At 50.4% G+C, this 21,722-nt stretch overlaps 1 protein-coding gene across 6 annotated transcripts in view; it reads left to right on the top strand.

Annotated features, from left to right (window-relative positions):
- PPARGC1B (PPARG coactivator 1 beta) overlaps positions 1 to 21,722 on the top strand; it is a 122,088-nt gene that overhangs the window by 79,869 nt on the left and 20,497 nt on the right. For all 6 annotated transcript variants that reach the window (XM_073230791.1, XM_073230802.1, XM_073230814.1 and 3 more), the window contains exons 2-4: positions 10,443 to 10,616; positions 17,032 to 17,247; positions 20,468 to 20,584. In XM_073230791.1, the coding sequence (XP_073086892.1) occupies positions 10,443 to 10,616; positions 17,032 to 17,247; positions 20,468 to 20,584 (507 nt within the window). The remainder of the gene's footprint in view (positions 1 to 10,442; positions 10,617 to 17,031; positions 17,248 to 20,467; positions 20,585 to 21,722) is intronic.

Raw genomic sequence — 21,722 nt, 5'->3', positions numbered from 1 at the left:
CCCGAACCAAGGGGGAACAAGGACGGGTGGGGGAAGCAGGGAGAGCACCCTGCCCAGAGGCCGTGGAGCTCTGCTCCTGCCCACTCACTGCTCTGGGCTTTTAGCAAGATAGTGCCGTTCATCGACCTGTGATCCATTTTAGAGTAGAAAACTGTGAATCTACGCTCATCTCCCTTCTTAATCAAAATGTATTCATTTAGCAAACTTCATTCCTTTCATTATAAATAGGGCAAGTGTTTTGCAACTCACCTCAGAACTGAGTGCTATTCCCCACTTTACTGGACTATTCCTTACCTTTGATAAACATTTAATAACGGTTCCTTAAATGTGGACTGAACTTTAGAGTTTCCCCAAACACTTTTCCATCCAAAAAAGCTCACTGCACAGGGTTGGGACGATTCCACAGCAATCAGAGAGTTATGGGCCCCATTGTAGAAATGTGGAAACTGAGGCCCTGGGGGAAGTGATCTAGGACATGATCTGATCATTTTAGACAGCTGCACATATAGTAACCATTTCACCATCTCTTTCCACCCAGTCTGGGATTAGGGTGAGGCAAAGGAGACACTTAGCTCAGACACAAAATGTAAGGAGATGCTAAAAACTTAGTGATCATGGTAAATCATATTTTAATGCAATGTTTAAAAATAATGATTGGTGCCAAAATATCCATGCTGAACAAAATACCAAATCTTTAAAGAAAGGCAGGGACAGCAAGAGTGCCATGCAGAGCCATACAGGCACCTGAAGCAAAAGGAAATACCTGTACGACAGACCTGTCTTTATTTAGAATTTTGGTATTTTGCCCATTGTGGATAATTTACATTAATTTTTATTTTTTCACAAAGTTGCATTAAATATGATGTGTCTTGATAACTTAGTTTTTTGGTGCCTAAAGCAGAGGCCTCCTTTACCTCATCCTAATCCCAGCCCTGAATCCACTTTAACAATTTCTGTACATTACTGTGACAGAGGACCCTCCACCCAGTTCCATATGCCAAGGGTTTTTAACCACTGCTGAGGGTGGCATTTGATCTTTACAGTCTATTTTTGTGCCTGCCCTTCAGTGACTGATAAAATGTTACTCTTGGTACAGCTCATGTGTTGAAATGGTGAGTGTCGATGTCAGGTGGTGTGTGCAATCCTATATCTTCGAAATTCTTGACCTCGCAAATGGGCCTGGAACCAGGAAAAGGACTTCTCTGTGGTTTTGCCACAAGTTGGACAGAATTGGAAATTGTTATCTGATGACCGAGGCCAGCAGGCAATTTGGCCTTGTCTTGGGGCTGTATGAAAAAATACCCATGTTGCATTCTCTTACTTTGTTGTGCACCGCCCTTTAGAGTTTACAAGGCACATCTACATTATCTCATTTTGTTTATTGAGCACCTGTTGTGTGCCAGGCATTGTGCTAGGCACTGTGGAAACGGCAGGGAGCAAAACAGACCCGGCCCTGCTCACATGGAGCCACTAGTTGGGGGAGGCAACAGTACATAAGGAGATAAGTGAAAAATGGGGAGAGTTCTGGAGAAGGGAGGGTGGTGACATTGGCACAGCAATGTGAATATACTTAGTTCCTACTCAACTGTACATTTAGAATTTGGTTAAAAAGGTAAATTTTATGTTGTATATATTTTACCACAATTTTTAAAAATACTAAGAAAAAAACGGGGCTATCAGAAAATGAAAAGTGCTAACTAAGGGAATTTCCAGCCATGTGGAGGGTGAGAGAGAGACAGGGCAGCCACTTGAGGAATCAGTAGTCAGAGACCAGCCATTCAAAGATGAAAGACAGGAGGCCTTGCAGGCACAGGGAGCTGTCAACACAGAGGTCCCAGGGTGGAAACTCAAGCTGTACAGCAGCTCCATGAGCAAGGCTGGCCTCCGGAGAGTCCAGGAGGCTAGCTTGGTGACTCCTGCAACCATCAGGTGACCAGCCAGGTCCGGCTCTGCCTCAGCAGTTCTTAACAGCAGATGCCTGTACAGGTTTTGCAGTCAGTGAAGTGCTTTTCCTGACAGTCTTCTTTGAATTCAGGTGTATACAGGTGACTGCAATTGTAGACAGACACAGTGTGCATGTTACATTGCGCCTAAAACACCCTCACTTGCTGGCTCACTCATGTCACAGAACATACTTCAACCTTTTATTGTTTTAAAATAAAAAACAAAACACACCACCTACCTGGGCTTGGGGCAGCCTGTGCTAAAGGGCAGCCCTGACAGATGCCAGGATCTCTGTGGATGCAGTGGGGAGGGGCTAGCTGACCACGTCCACTGAGTTCTGGTGCCAGGGGTGGGGTGTCAGGGCCCCTCACAGCCACCTGCCAGGACATAGGAGCTGTTCAGTCCAGATAGTCTTGCCTGGGCATGACTGCGAGAGACTTTACAAAGGTCTCTATCGGTAAGACGGTGCTTGAAGGCACTGGGGCAGGAAGGGAGAAGACGAGGAAAGCTGACACCTGCCCCAGGGGACTTTCTGTCTCAGTTTCCTTACCTGCAAAATGAAAGGTTAGTCAGTGGAAGTACCTACAGACTCCAGCGCTCAGACCACCTTAAGGTTTATTTCCTGTGCTACGCAGGCCGCCATCTGTGTATAACGTCACTTTATCTGGTCAGAATAGGAACCTTGGACGGAGATGGTGGGCTGGAGAGGAGAATTACTAGGAAAAAGTCAGTGAAAGCACGAAATCATTATTTTTTTAATGAAGCCATGTGATGTGTGCAATCATTATTGCCAGCCTTTCACTGTGGGACTGTGTGGGGCACCAGTGCTGAAATCCTCTCCTGCGTAGTCCACACCCACAGCCCCAGGGCTCCCATTCCCTGTGAGATTCATTCCCTTGGATCAAGAATTTAGACTCTTGTCAAGCAATCTAAGTGTGGAATACTTCAGATCCCTGCTGAGCCCCCTCACCTGTGACTGTTAGCTCACCACTTGTGACTTGATGGCAGGGTCTTCTTTTTTTTTTAAAGCAACTCAACTAAATGAATCCTTTCACAGCCTTTAACTTAGCTTCCATTGAAATCTGTTCTCTTGTACTCAAATTTTCTGTTTAGGAGCCATTTAATTACATTTTATAATTACAGTAATGAATGGGTTTGGGAAGAAACACAAATGACTGCCAGTAAACAAACAGCCCAACAGGTGGGAACGGACATGTGGATGCGCCTGAGGGTCCTCTCTGCACCTCTGGGACACCTTCGGGTTAGTAAAAGGCATTGCCCCAGGATGACAGGCAGAGTGTTGGTTAACCTGGCTTGTTAGTTAAGGGAGCTTCTGTTGGACCAAAGGCCTGAGAGGGCCTAGGAAGAATTAGGTTTGTTTGCCTACAAGTAACAGAAAGCCCCCAAAATGACAAAAAATTAACCAAGGTCCAAGTTGAGTCATCTTTCACATCCTGAAGTAGGTGACCGTGGGCCAATGTTGCATGTCACAGTATCAGGGACCCTGGCTTCTTCCATCCTGTTGCCCTACTTACTCTGCAAAGCTGCCTTCCTAAGGTCACTGGTAACCGTCATTCTTCCTGGCTGGCTGGGTCTGGCCTGACCCTGTAGCCCATTCCTGCCCACCGGCACCCATTTTAACTCTCTGGGCTGGAGAAGCCAGTCTGGCCTCACACGAAGCCCTGAGCTGGCAGCTGCATGGCTGGGACTTAGAGCCCCTGTGAAAGGGCTGAGCGTCACTGAGTCTGTGCTCAGCAGGCCTGAGGCCACATGCTTCCACATGGGAAGGACCTTGAGTGAGAGGCTGAGGTGCTTCGTCCTTAATGTTTTGGTGGCAGATCCTGTCAATGGCCTGGTTTATATCAAAGTCTAGGGTCTTTTGTTCTCTTAGCTTGGGCCCAAGAGTCCCGCCATTTTCTACTTTTTCTTTCTGGAGCTTAACTTTGTGTCTGTGGCCCCTAAGTCTTATTTCAGAGGATGCTGTAAGCATTTCTGTGGGGACTAAGATCAATTATTCTCCTTATTGTTCTTCTAGAAGCCACTTTAGGAGTTTTGTACCGATTTGGAAGGCAGTGGGAAGATTAGATTTTATTTTTTTTAACATAAGACAGATTAGTCCTAACTTTCATTGGTACGTAACAAACTCCAACTGGCACGTAGTCTGGAAAAGGAATTTATTTACTCACATAGCTGCAGAGTACAGGATATACTGGCTTCAGGTACCACTGGATCCAAGTATTTAAGTTATTTTATCTGGAACCCATCTCTTTCTGCCTCTTAGACCTGCATTCCCTATGCTAGCCTCATTCCGAGGCAGGCTCTCCCCAGGGAGTGGCAAAGACAGCTGCCAGCCTCTCTGGAATTAAATTCGGCCAGCTGAGCCCCTGTCCAAATGTCCCAGCAAATTCCTGGCATTCACTCTGACCCACCCCTGAATCAGTTGAACCACTTGTGGCCACTGGATGAAGCACTTTTATTAGCTAGACTAGGGTTTACCTGCAACAGCTGAGTGGAGGGGAGGGGCGGCTTCCCCAGGAAAATCAGTAGGCTGCCGCCATTAGGAAGGGGAATGGGTCGGAGGGGACTTCATGGATGCTTATCCCACTTCCTTCCTAGAAGACAAGCAGAGGCACAGGGTCATAGGTCTAGACCAGGCCAGGTCTAATTGATCAATAGGTCCCTAAGGCTCCGTGTTGAGCAGGCTTGGGGCTCAGAGAAGTGAGAGCCTTGGTCAGTTAGTGGTATCCGCTAAGGAATCAGGAAGGTAGGAGAGGCGACCCCCTTTGCCAGCTATCTGCCAAGACTCCTTCCTGACAGCAGTTTAATAGGGAACTTGCCTCAAACCATCCAATACAACGTCTTGTCAGTGGAGGAGGTGGCAAGCCGGCCGTGGGGTGTGCTTAGGGTGTCGAAGGTGGCGGTCAAGGGGTCAGTCTGCCAAACCTGGATGGTGCCCTGCTGCCCTCCATCCTGGAAGGCCTGGAGAGAGCCAGTGACGTTTGGCCATCCAGGCAAGACCATTCCTCCAGAAGAACCATGAGTGATTGTGACCTGGGAGCAAGGGGCTGGTCAAGGTTGAAAGAACTTAGGATTGAGAGAGTCAGTAGGTTTAGGACTGAGGGGTGGATCAGAAGACAAGTTTGCAAAGCTTGATCCTCTGAGAGTCCCTGTTTTTCCATCAGTCAAGCCAATTGACCACTTCCTGCACTGGGATGCTATCAAGAAGACCATAGCATTGAACGTCGCTTGGATGTCAACTGTAAGTCCTATATCTATGACCAGCATTCATGGAGTGTCTGACTAGGCTAGGCCTCCCCACCTATGTACTTTATATTTGCATACCTTTGTAGATCCTACCTGTGAGGTAGGATTCTTTTTTTTTTTTTTAATCCCCGTTTTTTTCAATAGAAAGTGAGGTGGCAAAAGTCAGGTCCTAACCTTGAAGGATTAGTGTTAGTAGCAAAGCCAAGGTGGGGCCTTTTTGTCCTCCTTGTCCAGGCCTCTTTCCATTTCAGGACAGTTCTTCCCTCTACACCTCTGCCTACTTCTCTGTCAAGTCATTAATTAATTTATATATTTATTAAATGCTGACTTCTACCTAGATATTTCCCCAAGTCCTGTGTGGTTCTCGGAAACTGGATTAGTGCAGAACTGCATCAAATGCTTGAGTGACAAGGGTCCATAGGGTCTGTGTGTCTGAGGCTTTCTTCCCTCTCGGGGGCAGTGAAAACCCAAGAGAGAGGCAACCCGGTGAAGGGTGCTGACTGAGTGTGGATGGGCCCAGAACCCAGACTCTGCCCCAGCCCCTCCCCCGGCTCCTGCTTCCCCCCACCCACTCACTGAGAGTATGCTCCGGGCCAAGCAATAAGCTAGGCAGTTTGCTGATTGGAGTCAGGAAACTGAAGCCACCAATTTTTCCTGAACATGCATTCTTTCTTAAGCAGGGAATCGATTTCCAACAAGATACACAGGCTTCCAAAAAAGCCACTTATGTGAATCTGTACAAAACACTATTAATCTGCTGCTGGGGGCATTTATCTCCCTGGCTTGGGAGATCAGGGTGGTGGTGGTGGTGGAGGAATGGGTACAGAGGGCTCAGCAACCAGAGGGATGTCCCACGGCAGGGGTGTGAGCAGGCCTGTGTTGGGGGTCGCCCCACGAGGCTGGTGTACAGCACAGCACATTTGGCCCCAGACCTGTCCCTGTCCAGCCACAAGCTTGCCATGTGACAGGTCTTTCCCAGCCCTTCTCCAAAGCTCCCTCGCTCCACCTGTCTACAGGAATCGGTGGTTGTGAGTGTCCTTCTCACTCTCGGAAGTAAGATGCTGGGTGCTGGTACGGACTTTGTAGGAAGTGAAGAAACTTGGGTTTGAGTCTCAACCTCACCTTTCCAAGTCTCTGGGTTGAATTCTGTCCTCCAAAAACAGATGTGTAGGAGTCCTAACCCCTGGTACCTCAGAATGTGACCTTATTTGGAGATACAGTCATTCTAGAGGTAAGCAAGTTCAGATGAGGTCATCAGGGTGGGCCCTGATCCAGCATGCTGGTGTCCTTATCAAAAGGGAAAGTTTGGACACAATGACACACAAAGAGGAAGGACAGTGCAAAGATACAGAGGGAGAAGATGGCCAACTGCAAACTGGGAGGCCTGAGAAGGAGCCAACACCTCGATCTCAAGACTGCTGGCCTGCAGGACTACAAGGCAATGCATTTCTGCTGTTTAGGTCACAGAGCCTGTGGTGCTTTGTAACAGCAGCTCCTGCAGACTGATACAAGGGACTCCATCTCTGACTCCCCTGATTAGTAACGTGGGGACAGTGGCAGCCCATTGTCATATAACGGGGTTGTTTTAAGAATCTGATGAGAGGGTGTGTGTAAGGCACCTGGCATGCCCTTGGCATGTAGTGAGCGCTCAGTAGTGTCAGTGGCTGAGTCCCATATTGTGACCTCCCAGCTGCCCTGGTGGGGCCTGCAGGACACAGCCAGTGCAGAACAAGAGGGCCTCAAGTCAGACCTTTCAGAGAGAACTGCGTCACACCTTCAAAAGCCCCTTGAAATGTGAAGGCTGGAGACATCACTGGTAATGCAGTGCTGCATGATTTTTAGCTGGAGTGGCCTTAGCCCTAATTGATAGACCCGCGAAGCTAAGGTTTCTTTATTTTTGTGTCCTGAGTACACTGAGTATGTTGAGCTGCTATGGATAATCAATATGTGCAGTAGTCATGGCCATTTTATGGGTGTTTTATACAGAAGCTGGCATGGTTGTGATGAGAAGGGCATCTCCTGGATGACCCTGAGCAACTCTGTTATCCTTCTTGGGCCTCAGTGTCTATATCTGCAAAGTGAGGGAGGTAGACCAACAGGGCAGGAGATTTTACGCTGCAGCCTTGAAGGCCTATAAGTTAAGTATAAATTCCTGTACACACATGCATTGCACACACATACTTTATTGATAGCATTTTATGGATCCATAGCTTTTATATGGTCCTTGAATGGACCTCTGACTCCTAAATTGTCCCCAACTTTCCCTGACAACCTCATAGGGATGCTGGTTCCTGGCTGGTGGGATTCTGGGACTCCAATTTTAAAGCTGTTGCTGAGCCTCAGAAGGGAGGCTTACAGTGGTGGCTATTCTGATTTACTGGGATGAAAAGGATCAGGAACAAATAGAAAGAGCTCCTCAGAGGGCTTATAGCTTGGGGCTTTGCTGGCCAGGGTGGCCCCAGCTGCCCAGTACCCGGTGTCTCTGCTGTTGGCCCCCCTCCTGCTCCAGAGGCCCTCCGTGGAGTGTCAGTGGTGCCTCCCAGCCCCACCACCCACCCTGCTCCCCCAGTGAACCCATCTGCCTGCCTCTGTGCTGGCCCCGCCTCCATCATACTCAGAGTGAAGCCCCATTCCCTTACACTCCCTGCCCACCTGGTCTCCACCTGCCTCCCTGAAGGCACCTTCTCCCATCCCCCATTGCTTACCAAGCTGTAGCCTCCATGGCATTTGGTCAGCGCCTCATGTTCTAGGCTTGGCCCACATATGGGTCTTTGCCTTGGCTGGGCCCTCTGCCTGGAATGTTCTTCCCCACCTCTTCTGCTGCCTGACTCCTTCAGGTCTCAACTCAGATGCCAGCTTCTACAGGAAACCTTCCCTGCCGCCCCCACCCCTACATGATCTCCCGTCAGCACAGCCGGTTTGTCTCCTTCATGGCACTGACACAGTCTTAATGAAACATTTATGTGTTTTCTTCCCCACTGAGATGTCAGCTCCTGAAGGAACAAACTGAGTCCTGCAGTTTGCAGTGCCAGGCACATGTAGCATTTAATGAGCACTGGAAGGCACCACCAGCATGGTTGATATGAAAAATGACTGACCATACCAAGTGCTGGTGAGGGTAAGAACTGAAACAGCTGAAGGTCCATGCAGCTGCTGAGAGTGTACAGTAGTACAACTACTTAGGAGAGCAGTGTTGTAGTTTTTTATAGTCTGTAAAGTCGCATATATACTTGCATAGGACCCAGCAATCCCACACCTGTAGATTTGCCCAGGAGAAAGGAAAACGTCTGTCCACACAAAGACTTGTACACAAACGTTGCGGACTTGTTCTTAATAGCCCAAAACTGGAAACAAACCAACCGTCCATCAAGAATAAGCAAGACTGCTGCATCCCCATAGTCTGACCAGGCATGGAGGAGAAGGGATTCCCTGTGAGGTGGCTGGGAAGCCACCTGAGTGTTCAGTGTGGCCACAGCAGGTGAGCTGTAGTGACTTGTCATGTGGGGTGTTGGGCTGGACCCAGGGTGACATGGTGCTGGATGTTCAAGGTTGTTGAATACATGTGGTTGTAAAAGACCCAGCAGCTGGAGGGCAAGGCTGGTGGAGGGATGTTGCTAGAGACAGAGGCTTGCTGGGTACCGTGTTGCCTGGCCTGAGAGCAGGGGACGGCCACTTGAGAGATCCCGGCCCTGGTGCTGCCTGTGGGGGCAGGAGTCTTACAAAACACCAATTAAGACATTTGACCCAAATTTGGATAAAAGCCTTTTTCCTGTGTCAAGCAGAGCTAATAATACACATGTATTCATAATTTATGAGGCCTAGTAAGTGGGAACAATTAAGGAAAAGGCCTGGGCAAAACCTGTTTCTCTTAGCCTTTTTTTGTTCTCTGAGGTAATTCCACCCTCTCTGCCTCCATGAAACACTGTCCTTTTTATTATTATTATTTATCTGATTTCATTACTGTTAGCTACCATTTATCAAGCACTTACCAAGCCAGGCCATAACATTGCCTTGTTTAATTGGAATGGTATGGGGCAGCTGTTGTCCCACTTTACAGATGAGGCAGTTGAGCTTCAGAAGGGTGAAGGGACTTGCCCAAAGGTTCACATCTGGGGAGTGGGGGTGACGATTCAGGTCTGCCAGACCCCAGGGCCTGTGGTCTCCTGGTTCTGTGCCAGCCTCCCAGTTCAGGCAACTTCTGAACCTTCAGGGTAGCCCTTCCGTAGGTAACTATTAAATTCGAGACATCAGGATGGGAAAGTGATCATCACCTGGGTTGGTCTGGGGTTAAGGCTGGGAATTTGCACTATTTCTAGTAAGTTCCTGGGAGGTGGTGACTGTCCCACACTTTGAGAAGCACTGCCCGACTGGTGCTGTTGGCAGAGCCGCTGTGACTTCCTTTTGCTCCAGCTACCACTGTTGGGTAGGTTTGTGGCCCTGTGGGCCCTCTCCTATTTGCATATATATTGTCATACATAGAGGAATGTGTAGCTTGCGTTTTTTTTTTGCACCCATGGGATAATACTCTACCTGCTGATATCTGACAGTTTAGCTTTTTATCTGACATGCTTTGGACAACATAAACATCTACCTCGGTCCTTTCAGTAACACTGTAGCATTCCATAATACAGGTCATTATAGTTTTGTTTTCCTATTGTCTACTGATGGGTGGTCTGACACATTTTAGACATCACAAATATTCCTGTGAAATCCCAGGAAACAGGTGAGTTTCTCCAGAGCATAGCAATACCTCAGTAATGTCAGCCATTGTTAGGGCTGTTGTATCTTATTTCTTGTTGTATCTTATTAATATTGAGAAATGTTGTCTTCTAGAAATCCCCTTTCACATGGGGGCAGTTATGTATATAAGGCGTATCTCTCAATTCACAGATTCTAATAAAGTTTTCAACATAACAGTTCCAGTAAAAGAAATGAAGTGCCGTGTGAGAAAAGAGGTGCTATGTGGGCAGGGCTTTGACTATGTAGCAGTGCAGAGGAGGTGGGGAGAGAGCAGCAGGCAGGGTCTGTCCCGCCAGGGCCTGGTTTAGCTCCTGGTAGATTCAATAGTTGCAGAAAAGGGGGTTAGAACTTTACATCTCTTGGTCACTTGGCAAAACCAGCCCTTGGCCAGGAGCAGCCAAGGGTTCGGGCTGGCAGCACCGTGAGTGAGAGAGTCTCTGCATAGGTCTAGCCGAGCTCAGCTCTGACCCGTCCCCTTTCCTCTGTCTCCTCAGAGCGGAGGGTCCGGGGAGGAGCAGCTCTGCGCCGACTTCCCTGAGCTTGACCTCTCCCAGCTGGACTCTGGGGACTTTGACTCGGCCACCTGCTTTGGGGAACTGCAGTGGTGCCCAGAGAACTCAGCTCCTGAACCTGGCCAGTACAGCCCTGATGACTCGGAGCTCTTCCAGGTACGTGCCCCCAAGCCTTGCCCCCCTCTGCCTCACATGCCTCTCTCTGCTCCTGAAAGCCTGGCTCTGCCTGTACCACCTTTTTCTGCACACTTGCCCATGTGAAAAAGTCTCCTTACCCACCAAAGCTCTTGGAACCCTGTCTGTCACCCTGGATCTACACTTGATCTCGGGCAGTTCCTGCCCCCTTACCAGGCCTGTGGAAAGGAAGAGCTGCTCTCTCTGGGCCCCTGAGTCAGACCCATGCTCCCTGGTGGGCCAGGTTCCAAGTCCTCCCTTCCCTTTTATCTCACGGAATTCTCATTCCTACCCTGTGAGGCAGATATGATTATCTCCCGTGTTACAGATGAGGAAACTGAGGCTTGTGAACATTCAGGCATGTGCTAGGGCAGTTTACCTAGTCAGTAGGTAAGCTAGAGTCAGACCCAGTCTGCCTGGCTCCTGAGCCAGGGATTTATAACCAAGGCGACCCCATTATGGGAATGACTCATGTTATTGAGCAACTACTCTGTGGCAGGACTGTCCCTGTTTGTGTATATTAACTCACTTAATTCTCTTAATAACTCTCAAACATAAGTATAGTTATCTTCATTGTTCACCTGAAGCCTAGAGTTTTTTAAAAAGAGGCAGTGTCTAGAAGCACTACGCATACATATACCTCTGACCCCAGTGTGCTCCCACACCTGGCCTGGGGGGCACAGCATGGTGGACGTTTCCTTTAAGAGGCCCTCTGACATGGAATAATACGAAGTCTGGGGTTTGCTTCAGAATAAAGGCAGCTCTGCGTGCATTTGCTTGTGTGGGCATGTGGTCTGGAGTGTAGTGGATGAAGTGGGCTCGGCCACGCTGCAGCTGGGCGATGGTCACCCTCGGACTCACCGTTCTTCCCTTGGAATGCGCTCCCTCGTGAACCCTGGGGGGACGGCCATGGCTCCCTGTGCCTGTCTGGCAGTGTGATATGAATAATTATGATTTTGTACTATGGGCCAGATGCCATGCTAGTGTGACACGAGCATCGTCTCCAGTCGTCCTCTTGGTGGGTTGCATTGTTCCTTCCAGAAATGTTTGTGGAGTTCCCTTTGTGTGTCCATGAGCTCACTCAGCAGTCTGCGGGGGACGCTGAGCCCAGATGGGCAAACACAGAAGCAGATGGTGGTCACTGTGACAGGGGCACAAAAGGAATAAGCCTTGGATGAGAAGATCTAAAGACTCGTCATCAGGAAAGGCCCCTCTGAAGAAGAGATGCTTCAGCAGAAGGATGAGAGGGAGGAGCTGCATGAAGGTCAAAGGGAAGGAGCAGAGCTTTGAGGTGGAGGAAGCAGTGTGTGCAGGGCCAGAAAGCAGGAAAGCTTGCTGTGCTGGGGAACTGAAAGGCTGGAGGATAGTAGCTGAGGGGAAAGAGCCAGGAGGTGAAGTTGGAGAAATAGGCGGGAGGCCGGATCATGCAGGGTCTCATGGGCCATGGTAAGGAGTTTGGATTTTTCCCAAGACTATTCTAACCTCTAAGTAAAAGACTATTAATAACCCATTTTATAGGTGGGGAAAAAGAAGCTCAGAGGGGTGAAGTAATTTTCCCAGGGTCACACAGCTCGGAGGGTCAGGGTAAGGATTAGCTGAGGAGCCCCTACCCCTCACTGCCGCACAGCCTCTCCGTCAACCCTCTGAGGATCAGCAGGGCTGGGTTCTAGTTCTGCCACACGTGGGGACTCCATTCTCCATCTATGGGCATGACCACCGTGCCATAGCTGCCCCCTCCCTCACAGAGGGCCAACTTTCAGAAAATGCTTTCAGGTTGTAGAGAGTTCACGAGTGCATGGAGACCATCCACACCCAAACTGTACAGACCCCCACATACTCGGAGACTGCCCAGACTGCCCCACAGGCCCCTACTGTGTGTGTGAAATGGCCTCACATACAAGTCAGCCTGCTGCGGCCCCCAGGCTCCTAGCCCAGCAAGGAAGGCAGAATCCTCACAGATGGTCAGAACCTACCCAGCCCCTCTCCCCTTTATGGCCTGCACACCCCACCTGTTCTCCTAAGATCAGGCCAGCTCCATCATTACACTCGGCTGCACCCTCAGTTCATATGACTGTGTGATCAGTGCCTGACTCTCCCCCACCCCCCAGACATGAGCCCCAAGGGCTTGAAGGCCACTGTGCACTGTGCAGTGTTATACTGCCAGGGCTCTGCACAGAGCTTGGCACTTTGTCAGGGCTTAATGTTTATTAAATGAATAAATCCTTTGATGCCCAGATGTCATGTTGGCTTGGCTCCTACTAAGGCAGTGGGTCAGTTATTTCCTCTACTGTACTCCCATCTTCTGTGTGTGCGTGTGTGTGCATCTGTGCGTGTGCATGTGTGTATGTGTGCATGCATGTGTCTATATGTGTCCTTTAGACTGTGAGTGCCCTGAAGATAAACAGCATTTACTGGTCTTGGGGCCCTTCACATTGTAAGGGAATAATCATGTGTGTTGAATGGAGGGGCTGATTGTAATACTTATTTTCTTTCCTGCTAAAGAGCAGGCATGACCCATTCCCCAACCCTTGAGCTGGGATTCTAGGGCTGTAGGTTCTAATCCTCCCTCGGCCACCAGTCTGCATAGTTTCCTTTCTTGGGAATCATAGAGCCACGCTGCCTTGTGTCAGAGCCATGTTCTAACAGGTGAGTGGCACCATTGCTATGGAAACGGACTGGGAGAGGGGAGAGCAAGCAACCGTTACAAGGGTGACATCTCCTCGGGGGCAGGAGCAGCACTTCCATCTCTGTGTGCCCAGGGTCCTTGGGCCAGAGCCGCAACTGGCACTTAGTAAGTATTTTTGGACAAAGGAGGCTGTGGTCACTCTGCCACAATTTCTGTGTGGCAGTAGCTCTTCTGTTGGGCCTCAGTTTCCCCATGTGAGGAGTGAGGAAGGAACATGGATTCGATCTACAGTTCTTAATTTCCTGGGGGGAAGAGTCATGGGTCCTTTTAGGCTCTGAGGGAATCTATGGACCCCCTCCCGGAAGACAGGGGGAGCTGATTTCCTGGGTGTCCAGGGCTCTGGGCAAGCCCCCTAGAGAGCAGAGGATTTCTGAGTGTCTTTCTGGACCTGGCAGCCACTACCCTGTTCTGTAGCATTCTTTAAGCCTCTTCAGGCCTTCAAAATGAAGCATTTTCCCCCAGATTTCTGAAAGTCTTAAAGATTTCCTTTTCCTCCTTCCAGCCTGAGATCAGCTCAGGAAGGTTGGGGGTGGAGCCGAGTCTATTAATATCCCTTCCTCAGCTGATTAACTCTCCATTAATTTGCACTCCGTTTCCATGCAGAGCAGGGAGTGCTGAGCTAATGGGCCCGGGAAGAGGAGAGGGGTGGCGCAGCTCCCTGTGACGTATTATCCGAAGGTGCTGATGGATAAAGTGGGTATGAACGCCCTCTCTTCCCAGGCAGAGCCAGGGCCTCCAGCCCCGCCTGGCTGCTCCTGCGCTGGAACAGCCGGTGGAGAGCAAGGCCTTCTGTTGGTCATTTTGACTTTAGCCACCTGTCGGGTACTTCTTGAGGTCTCTGCTGTCACGTATTCATTTTAGCACAATGCCAGGCACACAGCACATCCTTGACACTCCCTCTGACTTGCTGGGTGACCTTAACAGGTCTCTCTCCTGGACCTTCATTCCCCTTACCCAAGAAAGAATGGTAAATAGGTTTCCTCCTGAGCACTGGCAATTGTTGCCTAGAGGACAGTGTTAAGAAAGATGCTGGCATGGAAGGAGTGAGAGCCACAGCTGGTTAGTGACATGGGGACTGGTCACTCTGTTGTCTCTGAGGGACCCAGTTCCGGTATTTGCAGTAATTCATAGTATCTGTGGACTGTTTGCTGTTGTCCTTGTGAAAGAGGGAATTCTCATTCTACGTAGTACTGATGACATAATTTCTGAATAATTTCCCTCTGGAATCCATTGTCTGAGACACTGATCTCAGTCTCTCCCTGAAGCCAGAGTTCAGTGTTTGGTTCATTCCTTTTTCCATTTGGTAAGTCCGCCTCTCTGCCACCTGGGCCTCAAGCACTAAGCGAGGCGTGGGAAGAACTCTCTGGAGTGCGTTCATCACTGCTGCCCATCTTGGCCTTCCTAGTAGCCATGGCGGGGAGGCTGCCCAGGGATCATACCTTCCATCTCACAGAAAAAGCAGCAAGGCTTAGAAGAGGGAGAAGGCTAGTCCAAAGTTCCCTTATGGGGGCAGAGCCCCATGTGGTCAGCCCCAAGAGTGGTCACTGAGGCCAGTTCCAAGATCTTAACTCTCCATCCCACAAGACAAACGCTCTGGGAACACAGGGGACTGCGGCCTGAGGGTGGGGGTGGGGAGCCTCAGGTGAAACCTGGTACTTTCTCAGGCCAGAGTCTCTGGACCTGAAATGACCTCTGTCCTCCCACCCTTCACCCCCATCCTTGGCTTGCATCAGGCCCAACCAAAACCTTCTTTTGACCTTTCTTTTATTCTCAGCTCTGTTCCAAAGATTACAAACACATTTGTTCTCTTCTCCCCATGTCCCCACTTCAAATCACTCAGCTGTTGCTCCAGCTACAAGGCCTAGAACAGATTTAGTCCAGCCAAAAGGCCATCATGAGACGTGTATTTCAGATGAATTTCCTGAAGAAAGGATAAACGGCCTAAGCTGGGATGGGAAAGGCATCATGTGACGGAATGTGCCGCCTGCCAGAACAGGCCCAGCTGCCGGGGCATACTGAGGGAGGCGCTCTGGGCCTCGCCTGGAAGCAGAGCACGGGGGCTGGCAGGCTGGGGCTGGTGGGCAGGCTTGGGGTGTACAGCACCGCCCCTCGTCATTACAGACCTCAGACATCAGAGAAGGAAGAGTCTTGCTTCATTGACACATGGCAGGCTCAGTGGGAGTCCCGCCTCTGTCCTTCATTTGCTGTGTCACCCTAGACATCTTACTTCACCTCCACAGGCCTCATTTTCCTCAACTGCAAAACAGACTTGAGAGTAGTACCCCCTCTCGGAGGTGGCTGTGGGGTTTACCTGAGGCAGTGTTTATTTACAGAGTCTTTCTATTCCTCATTGGCTGAAGTCTGTCCCACTCATTGGCCCTAGGTCTTCCCTCTGCCCAGAATCTTCTGTCCTCCACCCTATTCCTGGTGGTGGCTTCTCGTCTGTCAAGCCTAAGGTTAAGAATCAGCTGCCCAAAGCAGCCCTCTTTAATTACCCTAAGTACCCTGTAAATCTTTACCACTTTCTTATTCTCTCTCACAGTTCATTTTATTTTCTCCTCAGTCTTTCTACTCCCTGACACGATCTTGTTTCTTTGTTTAACTCCCCTGGAGAATAAGTTCCATGAGGGCAGGAACTGTGCCAGGCTTGGCATTGCTCTGCCACCAGTCCCCAGAAACACCGGGTGCAGAGTAGTCATTCAGTGTGTGTGTGTTAGGGGTAGGGGGAGGCAGAAGAGGAGGGGGGGGCTGCTACAGCCACAGTCACCACAGGCCCCATCCCCACCCTCACTGCCGCCGCCACCACCGCCACCGCCACTGCTGCCACCACTGTCACTGCCACCACCGCCACCACTGCCACAGCCACCCTCATCGCCCTCACCACTACTGCCATCGCCACTACCACCACCACCACCACCACCACCACCATCATTATCATTGCAGAAATTGTCATACTAGTAACAGTAGTAGTAACAAGTGCCTCTTACATACCAGGCATTGTCTTCTAAGCATCATACCTAGGTCAACTCACTCAGTCCTCAACAATAACCTATGACTAAGGACCCACAGTTGATGAGTGTAATGTCTGGGGCTCAGCCTAAGTCCCTCACCACCTCACTAATGGTCACTCATTCAGTCATGAATAAGGTGAACACGTCCTGGGAGCTCACAGGCTCCTACCACAGAGAAACTGTAGCTGTTTTAGTACTACTTTGGTTGTCATTGTGATGGTCCAGCCCTGAGGCTTCCAGCCTTTATATTGCCTGCCTGGCCCCTGGGTCAGAAGGGCTGGGACCTGCAGTGGGATGCTGCTCCAGTGGCGCACACCAGCTTCCGCGGCCCAGGGCTGCGGCCCAGGGGTTGGGTGTGGAGCTGCTGTCCTTGGTGAACATGACAGGTGTCTCTCAGGTGGACAGCCCTGTGCCCTAGGTCACATGCTGATGAGCCTCAGAGCCAGGACTGGGACTCTAGGGAAAGGCCATTTCCAGTGTCACCTGCTGCCTGCTCGTAAACGTCTGTGATTCTTGGAGTCAATAACACATTTCTAGGGCATCTGCTACCGCAACAAAACTGAGAAGATGTGGTGGGGGAAGGATCTGAGTGAGTTTGGCAGGAGTGTGGTGGTGGTGCGGCTGCATGTACAGAACAGGCTGCCACCGTGAAGATGGCTGAGCCCAGGAACTAACTGTGTCCTCTCTCTGCTCCACCCAGATAATCGACAGTGAGAACGAGGCCCTCCTGGCAGCACTCACCAAGACCCTGGACAACATCACTGAAGATGATGTGGGTCTGGCTGCCTTCCCAGCCCTGGACAGTGGAGATACACCCCCCTGCGCTCCAGCTTCACCTGCCCCTTCATCTGTGTCCCCCAGCCCCACCATGGAAAGGCCCCAGGCCTCCACCCCTGAGGTGGATGAGCTCTCATTGGTGAGAGCCCATTGCCAGCTGGCATGCCAGTGGTGGCCTGGGATGTGGTATCTGGTTGGAGGGGTGGTTGGGTGCCGGGAAGCCAGCTGAAGGGGTTTCTGTGTATCACCGGCAACAGGGCTCCTGGCAGGCAGCCTAGACGGGACGTGGGAGACCTCCCTGGGCCTCACCTTTCCCATGCATTCAGCTGAGCCACAGGGACTTCATCTGCACTCTGTAGGCCCTTTGGGATTCCGTGACCTTAATTGTGTGTTAAACCCTTGACATTACATGCAGACATTTTCCTAAAGATTATACAGACACACACAGTAAAAACTCAAGCAGCAAATCTGGACTGTTAAAAGCAAAACCTCCTTACCCATCTCACAATCATTTTCTTCCTTCCCCAGAGGTAACCATGGTTACTCATCTGTTACGTGACTTTCCTCTTTATTTATTTATTTTTTTTAACTACAAAAGGGAGCCTGCATTATACAACCGCTATGTACTTTGCTTTCCTCAGTGAACTCTGTGTCTTGGAAAGTCTTCCAGAGGACCGTGGGTAGCTCTGTTCCATTCTGTTTCTTGCACAGAGTTCCGTGAAAGGGAGTGCCATAACTTACCGGTGCCCTGGCCAGGGAGTATTTATGTTGCTTCAGTTCCCTTATTGTTACCAGTGCTGCAGTCACTGTTCTGGAGCAGGCCTTGCCACATCTAAGTGTGTAAATTCCTAGAAATGGAATTCCTTGGTCCGCAGATACCTGATTTTTTTGGTTTAGACAGATAACTTCCAGATTGCCTCCAAAGAGGTTGAACCGGTTTATATTCTCATCAGCAAAAGTTAAATACTGTCTACGTGAGTGTAAGTGGAATTTGGGAATGTAAATGTGGAATCTCAGCTTTCTGGGGAGAAGGCCTCAGCTTTTATCAGACTCTCAAGTGGGGGGGGCCTCTAAAGTCACTGAAAGCAGCTGTCCTTGACACAGGCTGAGGGTGCCAGAGGCCCAGACCCTTGGGCTGTGAAGTCCAGCTTCCCTCACCTGTCCTGGGCTCCTCGCCTTGGTGCTGCAGCTCCTGGGGTCTGACGAGGCTTACCTGGCAGATCAAAGCCTATTGGATCTGGAAGAGATCTTGGGTCATGGAGAGTTTGAGCTAGAAAGGTCCATGGTAGCTGTCAAGAGTAACTCTGGGGAGACCCAGTGTAGAGAGGGACTCTACTGTGGTCACACAGCAAGTTGGTGTGCTGGCAAAGTCTAGAACCCAGGTATTCTGAGTCCTTGCCCAGGACCTCTTTCCTTCTTTCCCACTTCCTTTGAATTTTCCAAAAGCAGTGTGAAATGTTTAGTTAGCACCTACTTTGTGTTCAGTCCCACACTGTGGCCTCTGTTGGTAGGGGCCCTGCTTCCTTTCAGGTGGAATCAGACACCCTGGGTTTGAGGTGCAGTCCCTTCAGTTAATACTTGTGTGTCTCCTGGGCACCTCTCTGACTCAGCTTCCTGGTCTGTAAGATGGGGTTAATAATAGTGCTTATCTCAAAGGCTGTTAGGAGGGGTACAGCAAATAATAGATGTAAGCACTTAGAACAGTGCCTGGCACACAGAGGTTGCTCAATGAATACTATCTAAGTAATGGTCCTGACAGGACGAGTAATAGTAGCAAACGGACTTCTCAGGGCCCTTTCCCCACCACGCTCTTTGAAGGGCCCAGGCCTCAGGGGTGAGAGTGGCCCCTGCTGGCCGTAGGTTTCCCTCCCAAGCCTTAGACCACCGTTTACTCAACACCTTTGTTTCAGGCACTGTGCTAGGCACACAGGAAACACTCACCATCTAGACTCCCAGCATATCGGCAGAGTTCCAGAAAGGCCCTGAGAAGTTATCCAGACACCCAATTCTGAACCTGGAGTCATGGATCCCAGAGAGTCCACCAGTGGGCTGGCGGGGACCCATGGGCCTCTACATATCTGCATTTTTCTGATGTCAGCAGCTTCTATCATACGTATTCTTAGAGGGACTCCTGAGTCCAAAAAGGTTCAGATCCAGTCAGTTAGTCTACCTTCCTGTTAACACTAATGGAGATTCCAAGATCCAAGAAGGACTCACCCAAGGCCTCATGCTGAGTTGGGGCTGAGCTGGGCCAGAGGCGGGCCCCTTTCGTCCAGGCCAAGGATCTTTGCCTGACCACATCAGAGAATCACACACATGTACATGTTGGCTTGGGATGTAGGTGGGGTGGTGGGGATCCTCCAATGCCTAGGAGAGTGTGGAGTGGCTTTTTCTCTCATCCTTGGGCCTTTGTCACTCCTTGCTGGGGTGACCTCAGGGCTAGAGGATGCTTCCTGATTCATTCTTAACATTGGCTGTGACAGGATCCCTGGTGGAACTCCGAGGCGCCCTCAGCTCCCTGCTGTCTCAGCTGGGATATACTGTGCCCCCTGACCTCTGTGTGCAGAAGTGTGAGAGTCTCAGCAGTTCTTACAGCAGGATTGGAGAAGCCAAAGAAGCTTCAGGGTGGTGTGCTCCCACCTGTGTAGAAGCCACAGGTGGCCAGAGGCGAGGTGTGCGTGTATATCATGTGGCTGAGCCCACCTTATCAGAGGGTCGCAGGACCATGGGAGATAGCAGCTGCCTCGGAGGGGAGGATGGGGTTCTTGGGCAGCACGGAGAGGATTGCTTCTGATTGTCCACCTGTTAGTATGTGTGGGATGTATTTGTTTTTACCATTTATAAGTATTACTTTTTTAAGGTAAGAAATTAATTTTTTAAAAAACAGTATGAATAAGCACAAAGAATGAAAGGGAAATCAGCTGGAATCCCACACCAGAGAATCGGTGTGGCACCTAACTTCCCAGGCCATGCATGTGTGTTACAGGTAGATGCCAAGTGTCCCACTGATGTACAAACAACATATTTTAACATAGACTGGGCAGGCATTACCTAAGATCTGTTTGGCTTTCTCAAAATCACAGATACTTTTCTTGGGTTATGAATTCTGAAAAGGATTTACATTTTATTAGGCTTGTGTGTGTTTAGGATCATTAGAAAATCTGCCCTGCTAACTTCCTATATCAGGGACAGTCTAGGTCATTAACTGCCCTCCCTTGTTCTTCCCCTGCCCCTGTGATGGCCTGGGGGCAGGGCTGGTCAGTCCCAAGGGCTAGCTGTGGGCTCTGGCCCATCCCCCAGACCTGCTTTTCCATGGCCTCCAGCTGTGGCTCAGCCCCACTTCTCTGCTTCTCCCGCAGCTGCAGAAGCTCCTCCTCACCACATCCTACCCAACTTCAAGTCCCAATGCCCAGAAGGAACGGACCGCCTGGCGCCAGGCCAGCCTCAGGCCCAAAAGTCAACGACCTTGTGTCAAGGTATTTCTGTACATGCCCCAAAAGCCACCCAGTCCCATAGCTCCCCTTGGGGCGTTGTAGCCTTCAGCTCCTGTCAGAGTGCTTTTGTTCAGTCCCTTCCAGTGTCCCTCCTTGCCCCTCACACAGCCGATGGAGCTGGAGTGCTGGGTACTACTTGAGACCCAGGCCGGTTTGGGGTTCTAGCAAGGAGTCTGGATTCCTTTCGTGGGGAGGCACTGGAGAGCTGAAAGCTCTGTCATGAGCATCCAGGTGAGAAGCAAGTGCCCACCCGGGCCCCACCTTCTGAGACTTCCAAGGAGGGCTTTCATAGTGATTTCTCAATGTCCCTGTCACTCACAGCCGGTACCCAAAGCCTTCCCCTCTTGTCTCCGGGCACCTGCACGAGACTGTTGCACACAATCCACCCTCAGGGCAGAGGCAGGGTAAGGCCTCTCTCAGACCCCAGCTCGGTGTGGAAGCCTCTCTGCCAGGGCTCCCCTCAGGGGTGGAGCCCCGTCCATGTGTGGCCACCCCCGTGACCCGTCCCCACTTGTCCTGCCATCCTCCCCAGCAAAGGGCTGTCCAGCCCTCAGGTTCCATTCTGTGGAGGGGGCAGCAGCCAAGCTCCTTTATGAGCCAGCTCTGCATCTCCTGGGAGGGTAGGGAGCACCCAGAGAACTGAGACCCCTCTGTCCGCCGTCCTGGCCCCAGCAGAGGCAGGTGCCCTGGGAGGAAAGCCCCTGTGTGGACAAGTGGGGGTGAGTGTGATGCGAGAGAGTTGGCTGAGGCCAGATTGCAGAGGTCCCAAAATATGTAATAAATACATAAAAAATACCTGTCCAAGGGTCTCCCCTTCATCTGGTGGGCACTGGGAAGCTCCTGAATTTCTCTCTCTTTTTTTTTTTAAACAAATATATGGAGGTGCCACTTAACATATCACAAAGGTACCTGTTTTAAAAGTACAATTCAGTCATTTTTAGTAAGTTTAAAGAGTCATGCAGCCATGACCACAGTCCAATTTTAGAACATTTCTGTCATCCCAGAAAGACCGCTATTGCCCCCATTCACAGCTGGTCCCTGTTCCTGTGCCCAGCACCAGGCCACCACTCATGTACTTCCTGACACAGTGACTGAGGCCTGCAGTGCAGGGGGAGCAGGA

This window comes from Manis javanica, chromosome 1 (assembly GCF_040802235.1).
Source record: "Manis javanica isolate MJ-LG chromosome 1, MJ_LKY, whole genome shotgun sequence".
Lineage (NCBI taxonomy): Eukaryota > Metazoa > Chordata > Mammalia > Pholidota > Manidae > Manis > Manis javanica.
Note: the sequence above shows the minus strand (reverse complement) of the source record. Positions and strands in the feature narration are given on the sequence as shown.